The sequence below is a fragment of the Calidris pugnax genome, unplaced genomic scaffold (assembly GCF_001431845.1).
Source record: "Calidris pugnax isolate Ruff unplaced genomic scaffold, ASM143184v1 scaffold64, whole genome shotgun sequence".
Taxonomy (NCBI): Eukaryota; Metazoa; Chordata; class Aves; order Charadriiformes; family Scolopacidae; genus Calidris; species Calidris pugnax.
Window position 1 is genome coordinate 517,941 of NW_015090784.1, and position 22,100 is coordinate 540,040.

General features: G+C 39.7%; 1 protein-coding gene across 2 annotated transcripts in view; it reads right to left on the reverse strand.

Moving 5' to 3' along the window:
• The window catches only part of PLCE1 (phospholipase C epsilon 1), a 110,458-nt gene extending 88,800 nt beyond the window's left edge, over positions 1–21,658 (reverse strand). For both annotated transcript variants that reach the window (XM_014965839.1, XM_014965836.1), the window contains exon 1: positions 20,092–21,658. In XM_014965839.1, the coding sequence (XP_014821325.1) occupies positions 20,092–21,273 (1,182 nt within the window). In that variant the 5' untranslated portion in view covers positions 21,274–21,658. The remainder of the gene's footprint in view (positions 1–20,091) is intronic.
• Between the last annotated feature and the right edge of the window lie 442 nt (positions 21,659–22,100).

Below are 22,100 nucleotides of genomic sequence, written 5' to 3' on the forward strand. Positions count from 1 at the left end.
GAATTCTCCGAAAAGTAAGGTTTGACATACGCATCATTATTCTTCTAAATCCAAAGTGGAATCTGGACTAACTGACCTACAGGACATCACAAAGCCTGAGAAAAGACCCACCTCTTCTCCTGGTCCCCCAGGGTGGGAAACCACCCCCCCCCCGCCTGGGCACTCAGGTTGGAGAGGAAAATGCATATTTCTGCCCGGCTTTGCAATGAAAGCGGATGAGGGCTTCAGCACAGATTGCTTGAAGGAATCCTTGAATACCTTCTAAACACCATAAAAACACTTTCCTCCCCCAACTAAGCATTATGAAAACATATCTACCTCCCCTTTTTATTTCTTAATCTCTTGGCCTGTTTGGGGCCAGAATTCCCTTGTATTTCCCCTTTGACTTACCATCATTCAATCAGATTGGGAAAAATAAGTTTTAAAAAATGTAACATGATAGGAGTCATTCAGTATTTCACAGGAAGACACCAGCAGCATGTGGAAAATGCTTAACAAAATCAATGGGAAAGAATCTTTTCAAAGCAACCTTGGACATCAGTGTTTGTTGAGCCTTTTGAAGTGCTGTGGGCTTTTTGAAGGTAAATAATAATAGTGTAAATCATCTTAGACACAGTGAGATTCATAGAATAAAGCAGATCATTTACTCCCCAGGTAGCATGCAGTCGTATCTGAACGAATACAGGCCCATGAGAAGAAGGATAAACCTGCAAAGGTTTCAGCAGAGCTCCCGGTGAAACAGTTAAAGGCGGGGAGGGCTTGGACACGCTGTTCCTTCATGAAATATTCGGCACAGGAAAGTGCCAAAGCAGCTTAGCTCAGAAAGAAGCTCTGTTATACTACAGCGCAAAAACATTTCAACTGTAATTTTTGCAAATAATGTGAACACTTGTTCTTCTGGATTTTTAAACATTATTTATCTTCTGATGTTGAGAAATAAATTAGTTACAAGAAGAATAACAGAGCCATGAAGTTTGGAGTCGCATACAGTAAGTCTGTTGAGTCTACTGTAAGTAAATTTACTGTCAAAAAGAATCTTTTTAAATACTTCTAAAGTAGCCAGTTGCTTCCAGTAATAAAACAAACCATGAATGTTTCCACGTGCAATTAAATCTCCATCTTGTTTGTGCACCATGACTGAACCAACACACCCTCAGAGCTGGGAAGGTGGCACAGGGCAGCGCGGGCACCTGAGCCAGCCCTGGGAAATGGGGAGCATGGGGAAGCAATAGCATTACCTGCTTTTTCCACTGGCTTGGATTTCAGCTCTCTCTTGGCCATGACATTAGCTAATGGAACCGTGACGACAACTCCATTTCACACATGCATTGATTACAGTGTATTTGAATAATTCATCCCTTTTCAAACTATAAGCACAAATTTGCTTTTATCTGACCCAATCTGGAGTAAATCACAGTATGAAAGACACTAACTACTTCTTCAATTCTCTTCTAATATGCTAAGGATAAGTTTAGAAAAAATGAATTAATTATATTAGGTTTGATCAGTCTAAAGAAAAAATGAGGCAGCTGCAATATCAGCCTTCCAATAGAAAACAGGACATCAGATTCCTCATGTCCACTAAAAGGACAAGGAATATGAACTATCTGCCAACAAAAGAGAATTTTTCTATCAGAATCAATACAAATGGACGGCTCCACTTGTTATCCCACACTGTCTGCTTTGTAAACTGTCCTGAAACACATATCCTGAAGTCACACACCATTGTGTGAAAAGAGAAATATTTAATGCTGGCCACACTCTTTACCATATTTGCCTAATCTACGTTGTTAAAATACCCAAGTCATGCAACACTCACATCTACCAGCAGTGGAACATTTTGAAAAGCACAGCTTTCTGTACAAAACGGTACTTGATGAAACTGCGTCCCAAAGGCCAGCAAAAAGGGATTGACCCACAGGCAAAGGAGCCCAAAGGCTGCTGTCAGGCAATAATGCAGCATGGAACAGAACTAGACATAAAACTTTAATAAAAGCTACTTGTTAAATGCATGATTACCAACCCAACGGTATGAATAATTCTATCCACCAGATGGCATATGCCTCACATTTTGCTTCAAATATCGTCAAACGTCAGTGACGTGGGTGAAGACTTTTCCTTATTTCATTAGAAGAAACTTTCTTCTTCATTAGAAGAAAAATGAATGAATTTCCACAGTTAACAATACCCACAGTCATCTATGAGGTGCTCTGAAACCTTAGCCTTTGCTCTCCTCACAAGGAGATGCTAATGCAGTTCTACCAGGAAACTTATACTGTAAAACTAGCCTTGAGGAGACAGCAACAGCAGTGGATCGTTTTCTGATGTCTCATCTTAGTCTTTTAAGAAACCTTGCTATTATAAGGCTTTCCAAAATTGTTTCATTCTATTTCATTATTTAATTTCATTTGTTACCCAGGCAAGAATTTGAAGCTGCTTTTTATCAAACCTGGGACTCAGTAACTCTGCTTGTACATTTGAATTTTTTAAACCAATAACCGTTTTTAAGAAGCATGTTATTTTCATCAGATACTTTCCATAGCAGAAAATATTCCCAAAAAAACCCTCCAACCTATAAAACATAATCTAATTAAAATCCCAAGAAACTAGCAAAACATCCCAAGTACCAAGTCGCGCCACACACGCTTGGCCTGGTCACATCAAGCCTTGCCAGAGTGCCTCAGCTCCTAACAGTGACTAACCAGCTCTCTCCAAATTCTTCTCATTTTCTTTGTATTTCTGCTTCAAGCACAACGTTTGTACACAACCATCACCATAGTACTAGCACTGGTTTACATATGTCTTAGTTCCATAGGAAAACAGGAAACCCTTTAGTTCTGGTTAGGTTTAGAAATAAGATTTTGTTGTTGTTGTTTGCTCTCTACATTCTTAAAGTTCCAAAACTCAAAGGACTCTTTGTCAACTATCTCTTTTATTTTCCTTCCAAGTTTTTCATAGAACACTGGCTCCTTTTCACCAGTTCTTTCTGTTAACCACCTTTCATATCTCATTAGCAAATTCTGCCCAGTACTGTTAAATCAATTTCCATTTCTTTTATTTAATGAAAAAGGGGTATTTTGGGGTTTTGTTCTCTTGGATCCACTGAGTCACAATCACATGGGTATTTCCTGTGAATCTGCTTTCATCTTGGCTGTTGTTTTCCTTGTGTTTCTTTGAAGAGTCGAGAAATTAAAATTCAACAAGGATCAGAGGAATCTGGTCATTAATGCCTAATATAAATACTAATTAGCAAATACCTCTTTTTTTCCCTGATGAGTACAACGGGAAAACAGTTACAAATATACTGTTCTCTGGGATAGTTTGATGAAATGGAGATTTAACTTCAGCCAAAAACACCAGCTCATTTGGAAAGCCCATTTCAGGCTAGTGTGTGACACTGTGGGTACCGATCCACGGCCGTGGGGATGCAGAGTCCTGTCACCACGGACAAAGTGCACTGCACAAGCCAGGCCTGACAGACAGGTGACAGACCCACGGCCCTGCTGAACCTGCCCTGCTTTGCTCCGCGAAAATACAGACACAAACTCAGCCCTCAAATTCCAAGAGAGTTTGTACGATTACAAAAATGAACACATCCTCCATCCAAATCAGTCCAAAAAGCAGGGGGAGGGAGGTTGAACAGGACAAATATGATGTAATGGTCAGGTCATTATGTAGATCACAGATCAGATAAATCATAACAGTCTCATATGAACATAAAAATTTGGAACTGCTTAAAAAATTCCATCACACCCCCCCAAATTCCCCACACAAAGCTTCACCCTGGTGTTTCTGATACCGGATTAATCCTCTTGTGTCAAGAGAGCTCCCTGTGCAGCAAAAGCTTTGGAATCTATGGAAGATCTGGGCACAGCAAACAATACTTCACCGTCTGAATTTCACCATGACTTTACTCGTAATGGTGTCCAACTTACTTGCTTTAATCTCCCATCATTTTATAAAGGTAATTTTAATTCTGACACAAATCACTAATGCATTTATCTCCTCAGCAGCTAAACCACTGGGAGGAAAAACAGGAAACAGCTGGTCAAAGCTGAAGTGTGATGAGAAACGTGTTCAAAACCAGAAAAAATTACTCAAAACTGATCATCCTTTACAAAGGCTGGATTTGTAGTTTGTCCAAACCAATGGCAAAGAAACACTATGTAAGCAAAACTGAATGTGCCGTGATTCACAAATGCCTGCTAAAGATGAAAGCCTAAAGAACTTTGTTGCTCAAAGGAAGCATTCAAGTTATTATAGAAGTCTGCCTCCAACCTGTTGGTTAAAGGAAGGAAAAAGGAAAGAAACAGAAAAACTCTGAACTGCCAGAGAATAAGAAAATTAATATGCTGCGCTTTAAATATGACCCATACTATACTATTTTTCCATATTATATTTCCTGCTTGTTGATAACCTCTACCTATCCCTACAGCCTGGACCTGTTGAGTGAGATGGTGTTAACAGACCAAAGCCTCCTTTCTGCTGACAGCGGACCACTTGATGACAATGAAATCTCTGCACAGCAAAGGATTCTGCACTCCCAGAGTTCTTCCTGGCTGCATTTGAAGTAAGGCAAGTTCCAAAAGGACATGCAGGTGAGCCAGAATACAAGTTAATTTCATAAAAGGGAAATATTCAGAATGTTATGAAATAATATTTTTCCCTTTAAAATAAATACATTGACATTTACACACACCAGGCACCTAGTGCAATCCCAGGGCTGTGAACAACAGCCAGGAAGTCCAATGTTGTGGTTCCCATGGCAACCATAATGTGCTTATATAAAGTAAAATATCTTACATATGCAGAGGGTCAGAACGGCCTCAAGTTTGTAGCGTGATGCTCTGAGTCTGCAAAGTTACTCAGGATAAATTCCTAATTTAAACCAGAGAAGACTGATGACAGTCTTCTCTCAGGAGTCTTTTTCTTGATCCAACTCACAATCACATTTCGAGCAATTCACGGCTCAGATACATTCTGATGTTTTTGCTGAAAGATAAACTATGCAGAATTAGCATTCAGACCTTTATTCAGGCTATAAGTATTTCAGTGTTGATTGACTACATACATTGAAAAAACCCACAAACTTCTTTTTTCTTTGCTCTTATGCATACAACTGTAAAATTACCAAATATTAACAGTTGGAACCGGAGGAAAAAAGGTGGTTTGTTTTTTTTTTTTTTCGCCCCCACTGGAAACTTATGATCTGTCTCCTCTGCAGCCCACGGGGAAGCAGCCGGCTACTGAGCCTGCTGAGATAACAGAAACCTCAGCCACAGCACATGGAGAGTGTCTGGGAGAAGTTTATCTCCTCCCAAACCTGGGTGAGCTCAGCAGTGACTGAGCTGGGAGGCTGCAGCAGGGATGAGATCCTGGGTCGGGCAGGACTGCCCACCGCCTGCTCACCTCCAACAGCTCAGGCTGCTGAAGGGTACTAAGGAAGAGTTATATACCAAGCTAATGACCCCAGCTGAATTATACGCATCATACATATTTATATAGACAACATTTTTAGTTTAAAACCGAATTTAAAAGTGCTTAATGTAAGTTTGGCCTACGTCTCTTTATTGAAATCTTTGATGTAAATGAGAGTTCCCATGAAGCCAATAGCTCCGTTTTGCACGTTCTTCTTTTTCTCCCTCCAAGGAACGTTATCCCAGCAGGAGATGTTAAATAGACTACAATGTGACCAGAATTTCACCCATTCACCAATACTTGAAGGGAATTCCTAAACACCTTAAGAACTAAGCCTGCTGTAACATGAAACTAGAGCAGCTAATAATACAGCCTTTGTTTTGCCCACGCTTTACTAATGAAGGTCTCTATCAGCTGTGATTTATTGAAAACAATTTTTACAGCATCAGGAGAATAAAAATAATAATGAAAAATACATTAAAATAACTTTTAATCAACCAAGAAGCAGCTCACATTATTTTACTGTATATTCAAAGTCCAAACATTGGCAGCAGTGAATAGGCATTACAGTTACAGGAGAAGCTAAGGAAAAAAAAAAATAAAGAAAAATCTTCTGTTTTCACACAAGCTAATTAGATTAGTCAGAGTCCTGCAACAAGTGCATGTGCTGATTCCAAGAGAAAAACACACATTTCATTACAGTTGCGTGTTCCCATACTATGGCAGCAAATTATCTGAAGGTATGTATCTTTGAACATTTGCTATACTAAGAAACTCTTAAGTTTATACACCAAGTGTTTTAATTCCAGAGATGAAAACTCTTCTGAACTTCATAGAAATGGGAAAACAAGAATATTATCTAGTGAAAAAGAAGACGGCAGTAGTTTGACCTGGCAGGGCTGAAGGTCTGTGTTCCCCACGTCCCTGCCGAAAGCCGCGTGCTGTCGCTGCCCCGAGTCACCCAGATCCCACGGCTGGGACGGGGGGAGCTCGGGGGGCCTGGGAGCACCCTCAGAGCTCTCCTGCCCCCCAATGCTCCCCTTCACGTGCACCTGGACGGTACCTAACAGCTGCTTTACGTTATTCCTTTTGTTAAGCTGCCACCAGTCTGTATTTTCAAGCAAAATTCGTGGTGACCAGAGGCTCAGAACCGTACTACAGCAAATGCCTTTTCACAAACAGAGAACCCCAACAGCCTCATACTTGTGCCTTAGATATTGTGGCAAATACAGTTTTCCAGTAGAGATTTTTTCTGTAAGTCCTCCCCAAAATGTCTTACCAATAAGACGTATGCCTACCAATTACTGGCAAGCCAAGCTTTTTTCATTTCAGAAAACTTTCTTTTTACAAGATCCTGAAAGACTGTAGGAAAGCAAGATAATTAAAAGCGTATATGAAATCTCAATAATTCAGATTTTAATTATTCACTCACCCACAGAGTGATCTTTGTATGGCACAGTTTTTATTCTCTCATACCAGAACAAACAACCCAAACTTTTCAACAGTTCATATAGGTAATGGAGATAACTTAGTTTCAACTGAGAAAGAATTTAGAAGAGTGTCCAATTCTAACACTCTGAAACGAACTCTTTAATGTGCTGCAGGGAGATTTTCTAAAACAGATCTTCATGCTTCTTTACAGTTAATGAACAGTCACTAGAAGGAAAGTCAGAAAATGTGGAAAAATTGAAGGCATAACGTACTGCTCTTGCCAAGACTCCCACACTATTGGCTCTAAATACCTAAGTGTGCTCACAGCTAAAACTTATTGTTCATAATTTGGCCCAATACTGTTAAAGCTATGAGGCAACTACAAAATGATACAAAGTATTAAGAGATTTATCTCTAATTCTATCACGCATTATGGTAATAAAACTGAATACTTCTGCAGACAGAGGGTAAATTTTCTATTTTTAAAGCTAGCCTTTAAAACTGGAGTAACTCAACCCAAAGCAAATATAAGTACAGAGCTTCATTTAACAAAGTTCAATTCATTTTTACAGCACTTAGTGAAGGGAAAACATAATTTCATGCCTATTTGGCTTCTCTTTTGCCTCCCTGATTTTTTTCCAAATAGTCAATTTAGCTCATGAACTTTTTTCTTTGAACAATAGACTGCAACTCTTATGCAAAGAAACAAGAACCACAGGGTTCAGGTAGAACAAAAACCAGCTCACCCAAACCTACTACCTACTTTAACATATGAATAGAAACCTTTATGTCTAAAAACATGACAACATCAGTAACAGGCAAAATACTCATGCACAGTCAGATTAAAAACAAATATTAGAGTGGAGAACCCCAACCACTTGCAGATTATTTGCTTTATGTCATTTTTTCCCCACAAATTCCTTTCAGTGTGCTGGACAAGGAATTTTATTTCAAAGGGGAAAAACAAAAAATCTCAAACCCCAAATCTGTCTGCAATCCACAACATAGAACCACAAACTATCTTTATCTGTTAATTATGAAACACTCCTGCAAGATAGCAAATGATTTTATTATAGATCTATCTGGAAACAGATGTGAGAGCAATTAAGTTTTCTTTTTTCATTATTGCCTTATTAGTATTTGGCATTTCACTAGTGCCTTGGTAGCTCTGAAGAGTGAAAGACGTATCAGTGTGCAAACCTCTATCTGAGCAGAGCTCAACTCTTGCTCCTTAGAGCTCAACCTCCCGACATCAGGAATGTCATGACACAGCAAAGATGGCCCTGCCACCTCCAAAACAAGCTGAACAGAAGAATTTAGCCATTATGATTGCAGCTCTGTTGTCACAGCTGTCATCTGGAGATCTGGAGGTCACTTACCTGGCTTGAGGGAGTCACCCTGGGGAACTCCAGTGAGCTGCTCAGATTTAGTATCTCAGTCAGCGGCAGACCCTGCTACTTCTGTCATATTATATTCCCACTACTCCAGAAACACCATCACACCAGGAAGAAAAGCAGCACACTTCAGCACTGTGAACCTCTCAGACACAGGTGGGTCAATGACTCCAGAAGGTTTGATTTTGCAATTAGTGAGATTGCTAATACGATGCAGCTGAGCTGAGCCCAGGCAGCAGGCAACTTGTGCCAGGCTGAGCAAAGCCCACACCAAAGCTCTCGCTCCTGTTCTCTCTTCCCATGGCTGATCTTTGCCATGTCTTTCACATGCACCAAAGTGAGGGGCTCGCACTGTTCCAACCCAGACAAGGGCATTTCTCAGGAACAGATAGAGCAGCCACACATCATCTGACAGCGGTAAGCGCTGCGCTGCACAGAGCTGCAACAGCCACAGGCAAAATGAGAAAAAGTGTTCAGCATAAAAATCTTCTCTTTTCATACAACACGTACATTAAATCCAGAGTAGAGAAGTCTAAATCTGCATATAAATATCTATCACCAGTAATCATATGCTACATTAAAAATACGTGTAATTTTGTGTATTTTCTACACAATCCAAAGCCTCAGTCCCACCTTCCTATGCAAGGAAAGAGGAAAGACAAAAAATGTTCAGTGAGACAACAGTTCAGTGCCTTTCCTTTATTAGCACCAGAATTTTTATGTAAGGGATATGCACAAATGAGACCCACATTTTCCTACTTAAAACATAAAGGTCTCTATTGTTCCATGTTTCACCAGTACTGCTATGAAAACTTAATTTCTCCAACTTTTTTTCCTCTTGAAGAACAGAACTACTGTTCACTTAGCTGTTCCAAACAGAATGCATGCTCAAAGGGTGAGATAAGGGGAAAGAAAGAACAAATTACCACATTCATTTACTACTTTCTCCTTCTTCCTTTGATTATTAGCATGAAAGCTTCCTACAAATGCCCATAATTCATTACATTATTTTAACCCAGTGTATACATTCAACGGGTCCATATATTTGTCACATCCACGGAGTTAATTTCTATGTTTGTATTAAAGCCATATATAATGCCAAATAAGCCAAAAACACATGGAAATATTATTGCAGAAATAATATTTGACTCTAAAATAACAGAAAACTAATGCTCAGAATGCTTGATGCATATTATACATAAAGAGGTTAAATACAAAGGTTGATAAGAAGGAAAATATTTGTAGTCACCATTTTGAAGAAGAAAGACTTAGAAACATGTGGTTTTAAGCTTTTTCTGACCATAAGCAAACATTCTGTGCATGGCAATTGCACAGAGTGCTTTACTGTGCCAGTTAGGCTTTTGTTCATTTGTAGGCAGAAGTTTTCCTATTGAAATGATTATTCAGTGAGTATTTATTACATTTATTTCAGAATTTCTGTGTGTACTACAGAAAAAAATTTCACATTAAAGCCCGCACCCCAAAATGCTATACATTTTAAATCCAAATGAATTTTAAAGGATAAGAGTATATTCTTCTAAAAAGCAGTGTTCAATATGAGGTTCAACGTGCTTAAGTGAAATATCCTTTTCAGTGTTACGAAGTGTTTGGTAGTTGAAGGCTTTTTTTTTTTTTTAAGATAATTTGCTCGGAATAAATCTTCTTTTTGTTTATATTCATATAAACATAACGGTCATGACATAAGACTATCCAAGAGAAAATATCTCTGTTCAAGCCATATAAGCACAAAAAGCCAGGGAGGTTGGCTCCACGATGGGCAAATTCACCTCAGGGAAAGACTGTTCTACAAACCAGACAAAATAAGTCAGCAAAATACCAAATCCCAACTAAACCATTTTGTGAGGATTTACCACGCTGGTAACGGGGGGAAAGAATTCTCCGAAAAGTAAGGTTTGACATACGCATCATTATTCTTCTAAATCCAAAGTGGAATCTGGACTAACTGACCTACAGGACATCACAAAGCCTGAGAAAAGACCCACCTCTTCTCCTGGTCCCCCAGGGTGGGAAACCCCCCCCCCCCCGCCTGGGCACTCAGGTTGGAGAGGAAAATGCATATTTCTGCCCGGCTTTGCAATGAAAGCGGATGAGGGCTTCAGCACAGATTGCTTGAAGGAATCCTTGAATACCTTCTAAACACCATAAAAACACTTTCCTCCCCCAACTAAGCATTATGAAAACATATCTACCTCCCCTTTTTATTTCTTAATCTCTTGGCCTGTTTGGGGCCAGAATTCCCTTGTATTTCCCCTTTGACTTACCATCATTCAATCAGATTGGGAAAAATAAGTTTTAAAAAATGTAACATGATAGGAGTCATTCAGTATTTCACAGGAAGACACCAGCAGCATGTGGAAAATGCTTAACAAAATCAATGGGAAAGAATCTTTTCAAAGCAACCTTGGACATCAGTGTTTGTTGAGCCTTTTGAAGTGCTGTGGGCTTTTTGAAGGTAAATAATAATAGTGTAAATCATCTTAGACACAGTGAGATTCATAGAATAAAGCAGATCATTTACTCCCCAGGTAGCATGCAGTCGTATCTGAACGAATACAGGCCCATGAGAAGAAGGATAAACCTGCAAAGGTTTCAGCAGAGCTCCCGGTGAAACAGTTAAAGGCGGGGAGGGCTTGGACACGCTGTTCCTTCATGAAATATTCGGCACAGGAAAGTGCCAAAGCAGCTTAGCTCAGAAAGAAGCTCTGTTATACTACAGCGCAAAAACATTTCAACTGTAATTTTTGCAAATAATGTGAACACTTGTTCTTCTGGATTTTTAAACATTATTTATCTTCTGATGTTGAGAAATAAATTAGTTACAAGAAGAATAACAGAGCCATGAAGTTTGGAGTCGCATACAGTAAGTCTGTTGAGTCTACTGTAAGTAAATTTACTGTCAAAAAGAATCTTTTTAAATACTTCTAAAGTAGCCAGTTGCTTCCAGTAATAAAACAAACCATGAATGTTTCCACGTGCAATTAAATCTCCATCTTGTTTGTGCACCATGACTGAACCAACACACCCTCAGAGCTGGGAAGGTGGCACAGGGCAGCGCGGGCACCTGAGCCAGCCCTGGGAAATGGGGAGCATGGGGAAGCAATAGCATTACCTGCTTTTTCCACTGGCTTGGATTTCAGCTCTCTCTTGGCCATGACATTAGCTAATGGAACCGTGACGACAACTCCATTTCACACATGCATTGATTACACTGTATTTGAATAATTCATCCCTTTTCAAACTATAAGCACAAATTTGCTTTTATCTGACCCAATCTGGAGTAAATCACAGTATGAAAGACACTAACTACTTCTTCAATTCTCTTCTAATATGCTAAGGATAAGTTTAGAAAAAATGAATTAATTATATTAGGTTTGATCAGTCTAAAGAAAAAATGAGGCAGCTGCAATATCAGCCTTCCAATAGAAAACAGGACATCAGATTCCTCATGTCCACTAAAAGGACAAGGAATATGAACTATCTGCCAACAAAAGAGAATTTTTCTATCAGAATCAATACAAATGGACGGCTCCACTTGTTATCCCACACTGTCTGCTTTGTAAACTGTCCTGAAACACATATCCTGAAGTCACACACCATTGTGTGAAAAGAGAAATATTTAATGCTGGCCACACTCTTTACCATATTTGCCTAATCTACGTTGTTAAAATACCCAAGTCATGCAACACTCACATCTACCAGCAGTGGAACATTTTGAAAAGCACAGCTTTCTGTACAAAACGGTACTTGATGAAACTGCGTCCCAAAGGCCAGCAAAAAGGGATTGACCCACAGGCAAAGGAGCCCAAAGGCTGCTGTCAGGCAATAATGCAGCATGGAACAGAACTAGACATAAAACTTTAATAAAAGCTACTTGTTAAATGCATGATTACCAACCCAACGGTATGAATAATTCTATCCACCAGATGGCATATGCCTCACATTTTGCTTCAAATATCGTCAAACGTCAGTGACGTGGGTGAAGACTTTTCCTTATTTCATTAGAAGAAACTTTCTTCTTCATTAGAAGAAAAATGAATGAATTTCCACAGTTAACAATACCCACAGTCATCTATGAGGTGCTCTGAAACCTTAGCCTTTGCTCTCCTCACAAGGAGATGCTAATGCAGTTCTACCAGGAAACTTATACTGTAAAACTAGCCTTGAGGAGACAGCAACAGCAGTGGATCGTTTTCTGATGTCTCATCTTAGTCTTTTAAGAAACCTTGCTATTATAAGGCTTTCCAAAATTGTTTCATTCTATTTCATTATTTAATTTCATTTGTTACCCAGGCAAGAATTTGAAGCTGCTTTTTATCAAACCTGGGACTCAGTAACTCTGCTTGTACATTTGAATTTTTTAAACCAATAACCGTTTTTAAGAAGCATGTTATTTTCATCAGATACTTTCCATAGCAGAAAATATTCCCAAAAAAACCCTCCAACCTATAAAACATAATCTAATTAAAATCCCAAGAAACTAGCAAAACATCCCAAGTACCAAGTCGCGCCACACACGCTTGGCCTGGTCACATCAAGCCTTGCCAGAGTGCCTCAGCTCCTAACAGTGACTAACCAGCTCTCTCCAAATTCTTCTCATTTTCTTTGTATTTCTGCTTCAAGCACAACGTTTGTACACAACCATCACCATAGTACTAGCACTGGTTTACATATGTCTTAGTTCCATAGGAAAACAGGAAACCCTTTAGTTCTGGTTAGGTTTAGAAATAAGATTTTGTTGTTGTTGTTTGCTCTCTACATTCTTAAAGTTCCAAAACTCAAAGGACTCTTTGTCAACTATCTCTTTTATTTTCCTTCCAAGTTTTTCATAGAACACTGGCTCCTTTTCACCAGTTCTTTCTGTTAACCACCTTTCATATCTCATTAGCAAATTCTGCCCAGTACTGTTAAATCAATTTCCATTTCTTTTATTTAATGAAAAAGGGGTATTTTGGGGTTTTGTTCTCTTGGATCCACTGAGTCACAATCACATGGGTATTTCCTGTGAATCTGCTTTCATCTTGGCTGTTGTTTTCCTTGTGTTTCTTTGAAGAGTGGAGAAATTAAAATTCAACAAGGATCAGAGGAATCTGGTCATTAATGCCTAATATAAATACTAATTAGCAAATACCTCTTTTTTCCCCTGATGAGTACAACGGGAAAACAGTTACAAATATACTGTTCTCTGGGATAGTTTGATGAAATGGAGATTTAACTTCAGCCAAAAACACCAGCTCATTTGGAAAGCCCATTTCAGGCTAGTGTGTGACACTGTGGGTACCGATCCACGGCCGTGGGGATGCAGAGTCCTGTCACCACGGACAAAGTGCACTGCCCAAGCCAGGCCTGACAGACAGGTGACAGACCCACGGCCCTGCTGAACCTGCCCTGCTTTGCTCCGCGAAAATACAGACACAAACTCAGCCCTCAAATTCCAAGAGAGTTTGTACGATTACAAAAATGAACACATCCTCCATCCAAATCAGTCCAAAAAGCAGGGGGAGGGAGGTTGAACAGGACAAATATGATGTAATGGTCAGGTCATTATGTAGATCACAGATCAGATAAATCATAACAGTCTCATATGAACATAAAAATTTGGAACTGCTTAAAAAATTCCATCACACCCCCCCAAATTCCCCACACAAAGCTTCACCCTGGTGTTTCTGATACCGGATTAATCCTCTTGTGTCAAGAGAGCTCCCTGTGCAGCAAAAGCTTTGGAATCTATGGAAGATCTGGGCACAGCAAACAATACTTCACCGTCTGAATTTCACCATGACTTTACTCGTAATGGTGTCCAACTTACTTGCTTTAATCTCCCATCATTTTATAAAGGTAATTTTAATTCTGACACAAATCACTAATGCATTTATCTCCTCAGCAGCTAAACCACTGGGAGGAAAAACAGGAAACAGCTGGTCAAAGCTGAAGTGTGATGAGAAACGTGTTCAAAACCAGAAAAAATTACTCAAAACTGATCATCCTTTACAAAGGCTGGATTTGTAGTTTGTCCAAACCAATGGCAAAGAAACACTATGTAAGCAAAACTGAATGTGCCGTGATTCACAAATGCCTGCTAAAGATGAAAGCCTAAAGAACTTTGTTGCTCAAAGGAAGCATTCAAGTTATTATAGAAGTCTGCCTCCAACCTGTTGGTTAAAGGAAGGAAAAAGGAAAGAAACAGAAAAACTCTGAACTGCCAGAGAATAAGAAAATTAATATGCTGCGCTTTAAATATGACCCATACTATACTATTTTTCCATATTATATTTCCTGCTTGTTGATAACCTCTACCTATCCCTACAGCCTGGACCTGTTGAGTGAGATGGTGTTAACAGACCAAAGCCTCCTTTCTGCTGACAGCGGACCACTTGATGACAATGAAATCTCTGCACAGCAAAGGATTCTGCACTCCCAGAGTTCTTCCTGGCTGCATTTGAAGTAAGGCAAGTTCCAAAAGGACATGCAGGTGAGCCAGAATACAAGTTAATTTCATAAAAGGGAAATATTCAGAATGTTATGAAATAATATTTTTCCCTTTAAAATAAATACATTGACATTTACACACACCAGGCACCTAGTGCAATCCCAGGGCTGTGAACAACAGCCAGGAAGTCCAATGTTGTGGTTCCCATGGCAACCATAATGTGCTTATATAAAGTAAAATATCTTACATATGCAGAGGGTCAGAACGGCCTCAAGTTTGTAGCGTGATGCTCTGAGTCTGCAAAGTTACTCAGGATAAATTCCTAATTTAAACGAGAGAAGACTCTTCTCTCAGGAGTCTTTTTCTTGATCCAACTCACAATCACATTTCGAGCAATTCACGGCTCAGATACATTCTGATGTTTTTGCTGAAAGATAAACTATGCAGAATTAGCATTCAGACCTTTATTCAGGCTATAAGTATTTCAGTGTTGATTGACTACATACATTGAAAAAACCCACAAACTTCTTTTTTCTTTGCTCTTATGCATACAACTGTAAAATTACCAAATATTAACAGTTGGAACCGGAGGAAAAAAGGTGGTTTGTTTTTTTTTTTTTCGCCCCCACTGGAAACTTATGATCTGTCTCCTCTGCAGCCCACGGGGAAGCAGCCGGCTACTGAGCCTGCTGAGATAACAGAAACCTCAGCCACAGCACATGGAGAGTGTCTGGGAGAAGTTTATCTCCTCCCAAACCTGGGTGAGCTCAGCAGTGACTGAGCTGGGAGGCTGCAGCAGGGATGAGATCCTGGGTCGGGCAGGACTGCCCACCGCCTGCTCACCTCCAACAGCTCAGGCTGCTGAAGGGTACTAAGGAAGAGTTATATACCAAGCTAATGACCCCAGCTGAATTATACGCATCATACATATTTATATAGACAACATTTTTAGTTTAAAACCGAATTTAAAAGTGCTTAATGTAAGTTTGGCCTACGTCTCTTTATTGAAATCTTTGATGTAAATGAGAGTTCCCATGAAGCCAATAGCTCCGTTTTGCACGTTCTTCTTTTTCTCCCTCCAAGGAACGTTATCCCAGCAGGAGATGTTAAATAGACTACAATGTGACCAGAATTTCACCCATTCACCAATACTTGAAGGGAATTCCTAAACACCTTAAGAACTAAGCCTGCTGTAACATGAAACTAGAGCAGCTAATAATACAGCCTTTGTTTTGCCCACGCTTTACTAATGAAGGTCTCTATCAGCTGTGATTTATTGAAAACAATTTTTACAGCATCAGGAGAATAAAAATAATAATGAAAAATACATTAAAATAACTTTTAATCAACCAAGAAGCAGCTCACATTATTTTACTGTATATTCAAAGTCCAAACATTGGCAGCAGTGAATAGGCATTACAGTTACAGGAGAAGCTAAGGAAAAAAAAAATAAAGAAAAATCTTCTGTTTTCACACAAGCTAATTAGATTAGTCAGAGTCCTGCAACAAGTGCATGTGCTGATTCCAAGAGAAAAACACACATTTCATTACAGTTGCGTGTTCCCATACTATGGCAGCAAATTATCTGAAGGTATGTATCTTTGAACATTTGCTATACTAAGAAACTCTTAAGTTTATACACCAAGTGTTTTAATTCCAGAGATGAAAACTCTTCTGAACTTCATAGAAATGGGAAAACAAGAATATTATCTAGTGAAAAAGAAGACGGCAGTAGTTTGACCTGGCAGGGCTGAAGGTCTGTGTTCCCCACGTCCCTGCCGAAAGCCGCGTGCTGTCGCTGCCCCGAGTCACCCAGATCCCACGGCTGGGACGGGGGGAGCTCGGGGGGCCTGGGAGCACCCTCAGAGCTCTCCTGCCCCCCAATGCTCCCCTTCACGTGCACCTGGACAGTACCTCACAGCTGCTTTACGTTATTCCTTTTGTTAAGCTGCCACCAGTCTGTATTTTCAAGCAAAATTCGTGGTGACCAGAGGCTCAGAACCGTACTACAGCAAATGCCTTTTCACAAACAGAGAACCCCAACAGCCTCATACTTGTGCCTTAGATATTGTGCCTTAGATATTGTGGCAAATACAGTTTTCCAGTAGAGATTTTTTCTGTAAGTCCTCCCCAAAATGTCTTACCAATAAGACGTATGCCTACCAATTACTGGCAAGCCAAGCTTTTTTCATTTCAGAAAACTTTCTTTTTACAAGATCCTGAAAGACTGTAGGAAAGCAAGATAATTAAAAGCGTATATGAAATCTCAATAATTCAGATTTTAATTATTCACTCACCAACAGAGTGATCTTTGTATGGCACAGTTTTTATTCTCTCATACCAGAACAAACAACCCAAACTTTTCAACAGTTCATATAGGTAATGGAGATAACTTAGTTTCAACTGAGAAAGAATTTAGAAGAGTGTCCAATTCTAACACTCTGAAACGAACTCTTTAATGTGCTGCAGGGAGATTTTCTAAAACAGATCTTCATGCTTCTTTACAGTTAATGAACAGTCACTAGAAGGAAAGTCAGAAAATGTGGAAAAATTGAAGGCATAACGTACTGCTCTTGCCAAGACTCCCACACTATTGGCTCTAAATACCTAAGTGTGCTCACAGCTAAAACTTATTGTTCATAATTTGGCCCAATACTGTTAAAGCTATGAGGCAACTACAAAATGATACAAAGTATTAAGAGATTTATCTCTAATTCTATCACGCATTATGGTAATAAAACTGAATACTTCTGCAGACAGAGGGTAAATTTTCTATTTTTAAAGCTAGCCTTTAAAACTGGAGTAACTCAACCCAAAGCAAATATAAGTACAGAGCTTCATTTAACAAAGTTCAATTTATTTTTACAGCACTTAGTGAAGGGAAAACATAATTTCATGCCTATTTGGCTTCTCTTTTGCCTCCCTGATTTTTTTCCAAATAGTCAATTTAGCTCATGAACTTTTTTCTTTGAACAATAGACTGCAACTCTTATGCAAAGAAACAAGAACCACAGGGTTCAGGTAGAACAAAAACCAGCTCACCCAAACCTACTACCTACTTTAACATATGAATAGAAACCTTTATGTCTAAAAACATGACAACATCAGTAACAGGCAAAATACTCATGCACAGTCAGATTAAAAACAAATATTAGAGTGGAGAACCCCAAACACTTGCAGATTATTTGCTTTATGTCATTTTTTCCCCACAAATTCCTTTCAGTGTGCTGGACAAGGAATTTTATTTCAAAGGGGAAAAACAAAAAATCTCAAACCCCAAATCTGTCTGCAATCCACAACATGGAACCACAAACTATCTTTATCTGTTAATTATGAAACACTCCTGCAAGATAGCAAATGATTTTATTATAGATCTATCTGGAAACAGATGTGAGAGCAATTAAGTTTTCTTTTTTCATTATTGCCTTATTAGTATTTGGCATTTCACTAGTGCCTTGGTAGCTCTGAAGAGTGAAAGACGTATCAGTGTGCAAACCTCTATCTGAGCAGAGCTCAACTCTTGCTCCTTAGAGCTCAACCTCCCGACATCAGGAATGTCATGACACAGCAAAGATGGCCCTGCCACCTCCAAAACAAGCTGAACAGAAGAATTTAGCCGTTATGATTGCAGCTCTGTTGTCACAGCTGTCATCTGGAGATCTGGAGGTCACTTACCTGGCTTGAGGGAGTCACCCTGGGGAACTCCAGTGAGCTGCTCAGATTTAGTATCTCAGTCAGCGGCAGACCCTGCTACTTCTGTCATATTATATTCCCACTACTCCAGAAACACCATCACACCAGGAAGAAAAGCAGCACACTTCAGCACTGTGAACCTCTCAGACACAGGTGGGTCAATGACTCCAGAAGGTTTGATTTTGCAATTAGTGAGATTGCTAATACGATGCAGCTGAGCTGAGCCCAGGCAGCAGGCAACTTGTGCCAGGCTGAGCAAAGCCCACACCAAAGCTCTCGCTCCTGTTCTCTCTTCCCATGGCTGATCTTTGCCATGTCTTTCACATGCACCAAAGTGAGGGGCTCGCACTGTTCCAACCCAGACAAGGGCATTTCTCAGGAACAGATAGAGCAGCCACACATCCATCTGACAGCGGTAAGCGCTGCGCTGCACAGAGCTGCAACAGCCACAGGCAAAATGAGAAAAAGTGTTCAGCATAAAAATCTTCTCTTTTCATACAACACGTACATTAAATCCAGAGCAGAGAAGTCTAAATCTGCATATAAATATCTATCACCAGTAATCATATGCTACATTAAAAATACGTGTAATTTTGTGTATTTTCTACACAATCCAAAGCCTCAGTCCCACCTTCCTATGCAAGGAAAGAGGAAAGACAAAAAATGTTCAGTGAGACAACAGTTCAGTGCCTTTCCTTTATTAGCACCAGAATTTTTATGTAAGGGATATGCACAAATGAGACCCACATTTTCCTACTTAAAACATAAAGGTCTCTATTGTTCCATGTTTCACCAGTACTGCTATGAAAACTTAATTTCTCCAACTTTTTTTCCTCTTGAAGAACAGAACTACTGTTCACTTAGCTGTTCCAAACAGAATGCATGCTCAAAGGGTGAGATAAGGGGAAAGAAAGAACAAATTACCACATTCATTTACTACTTTCTCCTTCTTCCTTTGATTATTAGCATGAAAGCTTCCTACAAATGCCCATAATTCATTACATTATTTTAACCCAGTGTATACATTCAACGGGTCCATATATTTGTCACATCCACGGAGTTAATTTCTATGTTTGTATTAAAGCCATATATAATGCCAAATAAGCCAAAAACACATGGAAATATTATTGCAGAAATAATATTTGACTCTAAAATAACAGAAAACTAATGCTCAGAATGCTTGATGCATATTATACATAAAGAGGTTAAATACAAAGGTTGATAAGAAGGAAAATATTTGTAGTCACCATTTTGAAGAAGAAAGACTTAGAAACATGTGGTTTTAAGCTTTTTCTGACCATAAGCAAACATTCTGTGCATGGCAATTGCACAGAGTGCTTTACTGTGCCAGTTAGGCTTTTGTTCATTTGTAGGCAGAAGTTTTCCTATTGAAATGATTATTCAGTGAGTATTTATTACATTTATTTCAGAATTTCTGTGTGTACTACAGAAAAAAATTTCACATTAAAGCCCGCACCCCAAAATGCTATACATTTTAAATCCAAATGAATTTTAAAGGATAAGAGTATATTCTTCTAAAAAGCAGTGTTCAATATGAGGTTCAACGTGCTTAAGTGAAATATCCTTTTCAGTGTTACGAAGTGTTTGGTAGTTGAAGGCTTTTTTTTTTTTTTAATGAAAAGGTCATCAAGGTATCAAAACTTTTAAATAAATAAAGGAAAAAAACTAAGACTATGAAACTCTTACCTCATACCATAAAGACTTCTCAAGAAAGGAATGAAATTCCCATTTTATTAAGGGCTGAATTATAGTTAGCTGTTCTGTCATAATCCTAGAAAGCTTCAAGCCACTGTTGTTTCTCCTTTGCTCAACGTAATTCCAAGCAGCGTTTCCTATGTGTCCTGAAGGTAAAGTCCTGACAATTGCTCTCGTTCCAGTATAAACTGACTTTTTAACCTCTTTATCATTTTTACAGAAACGTCTTATTAATAAAGTAGAACGTTCCTTTTTGTTTCTAAAAAAATCCTCTTCCATCTCTTCTTCACAGTTATCATTACAGTCTTCAAAATGGCTCAGAAAGGGTTTTGAGGGCATTCTTCCAGTAAAGTTATTTCCACAGAAGCTGTGACCTGCACAGGCCACTTTAACCTTTCGAGAGGCTCTTTCCAGACAGAAATACTTATCCCGTAAAGCGTCCTCATACAACTGCTGCCCGTTCTGGTTCTCACAGTGATTTGCCAGCCCCACCAACCTGCAGGAGCAGGCGGGGGGAGCGCTGGTGGGGCCGTCGCTCACAGCCTGCAAGCAGTCACCCAAAATGAAGCCGTTGTGCAAACCACACAGAGCCTTGGACACGTTCCTGTCGCTAGCACAGTGAAAGTGAAAAAAGGCCACTTTATCAGCATCGTTGCTGTCATTCTTATTTACTGCTGTCTGGGTTCTTAACGAAGGTCCATTCATGTTCAGCTGTATTTCAGCAAGCATGGCTCTCTCCAGTGACACGGGAATTCCAGTTTCCAGGCACGCCTCTGCCCCCGCTAAAGGATCACAAGGTTTGCACAACTGGCTGCATGGGATATTACTCTTGTAGTTTTTCTGTACAATGTTACAGTTAACGTTAAGAAATTCCACTGACTCAGGGATGGAGCTGCTCCTCTCCCAGAAGTTTTCATTACCATTGTCATTAGTCTGTTGTTCTTCCGCCAGAGAGAGAATTTTGGGCACGGAGCCCTGAAGACTTTCTCCTTCGAGCTTGTGTGAGTAGGAGAGCACGGCTGTGGCTGGCTGCCCCGGGCTGCCAGGGGGGCTCCTCATAACGCTGGTGTCCAAGGCACGTTCAGCCTTCTCCTCTGCAGCTGATGGAGGGGGGATCGCTTCACCCCGCGCCGCAGAGACCAGCACGGACGCCGTCATCTCCTCCGAGGTCATCCTGACACCCTCTTCTGCTGGGGACCGGGGGGGCCTCGTCTACCAACCCTCACACCATGTTTTCAGCGTGATAAAAGGCTCAGTGCTAAATAACCAGGGAGCTCGGTCCAATATACATTGACTGCTTGTTCTTCTTGAACCGGGTTTTAAAAGAAAAGTAATGTTTTCCACTGTCGGGCTACTGGGCTTCCCCAGCCTTGGATCACTGGCACGAGATACAAACATTTGTAAACCAGCTCCTTATCGTGACGTAGCCACTCGCCTTGTCCCTTCCCACAGTTAACTCCTCTATCGTTTGTAGCACACACACTGTTGCCTGGGGCTGTAGAAGACGACCAAACACATCATCCATGTCAAAGACGCAACCTCCCACAGGGCATCCAAAAAGTTGGGTTTCTGTAAAGAAAAGAAAAAAAAAAATATATAAATATTGAACAGAATCCATGGCACAAAATCCACCATAACACCTACAACAGAAAGAAGTTTTTTTATGTAAAGAGAAGGAATACAAACCAACAGAAGTTAATTATCCTGAGACCTAGAGAATTCCAAAATACACATTTAAATCTATCTTAAAGCCCCACTTTACAATCTGGGGAACTGACAGTCATGTTTTACCTATTTAAAGAGCCATCTTCACTTCACTACAGAAAGTTACGTGACTGCAGAAAACTAACTTTACTGTAGCTGTAACACTGAAACTGAACGTACAAGATACATACAAAGAGAAAAAAGGAAATGTCTTTTCTATCATTTTTCTACTCGTATCCAGGATCAGTTAAAACTTTTTGAAGAACAAAAATAATTTTTTAGCCTACACTGTCTTT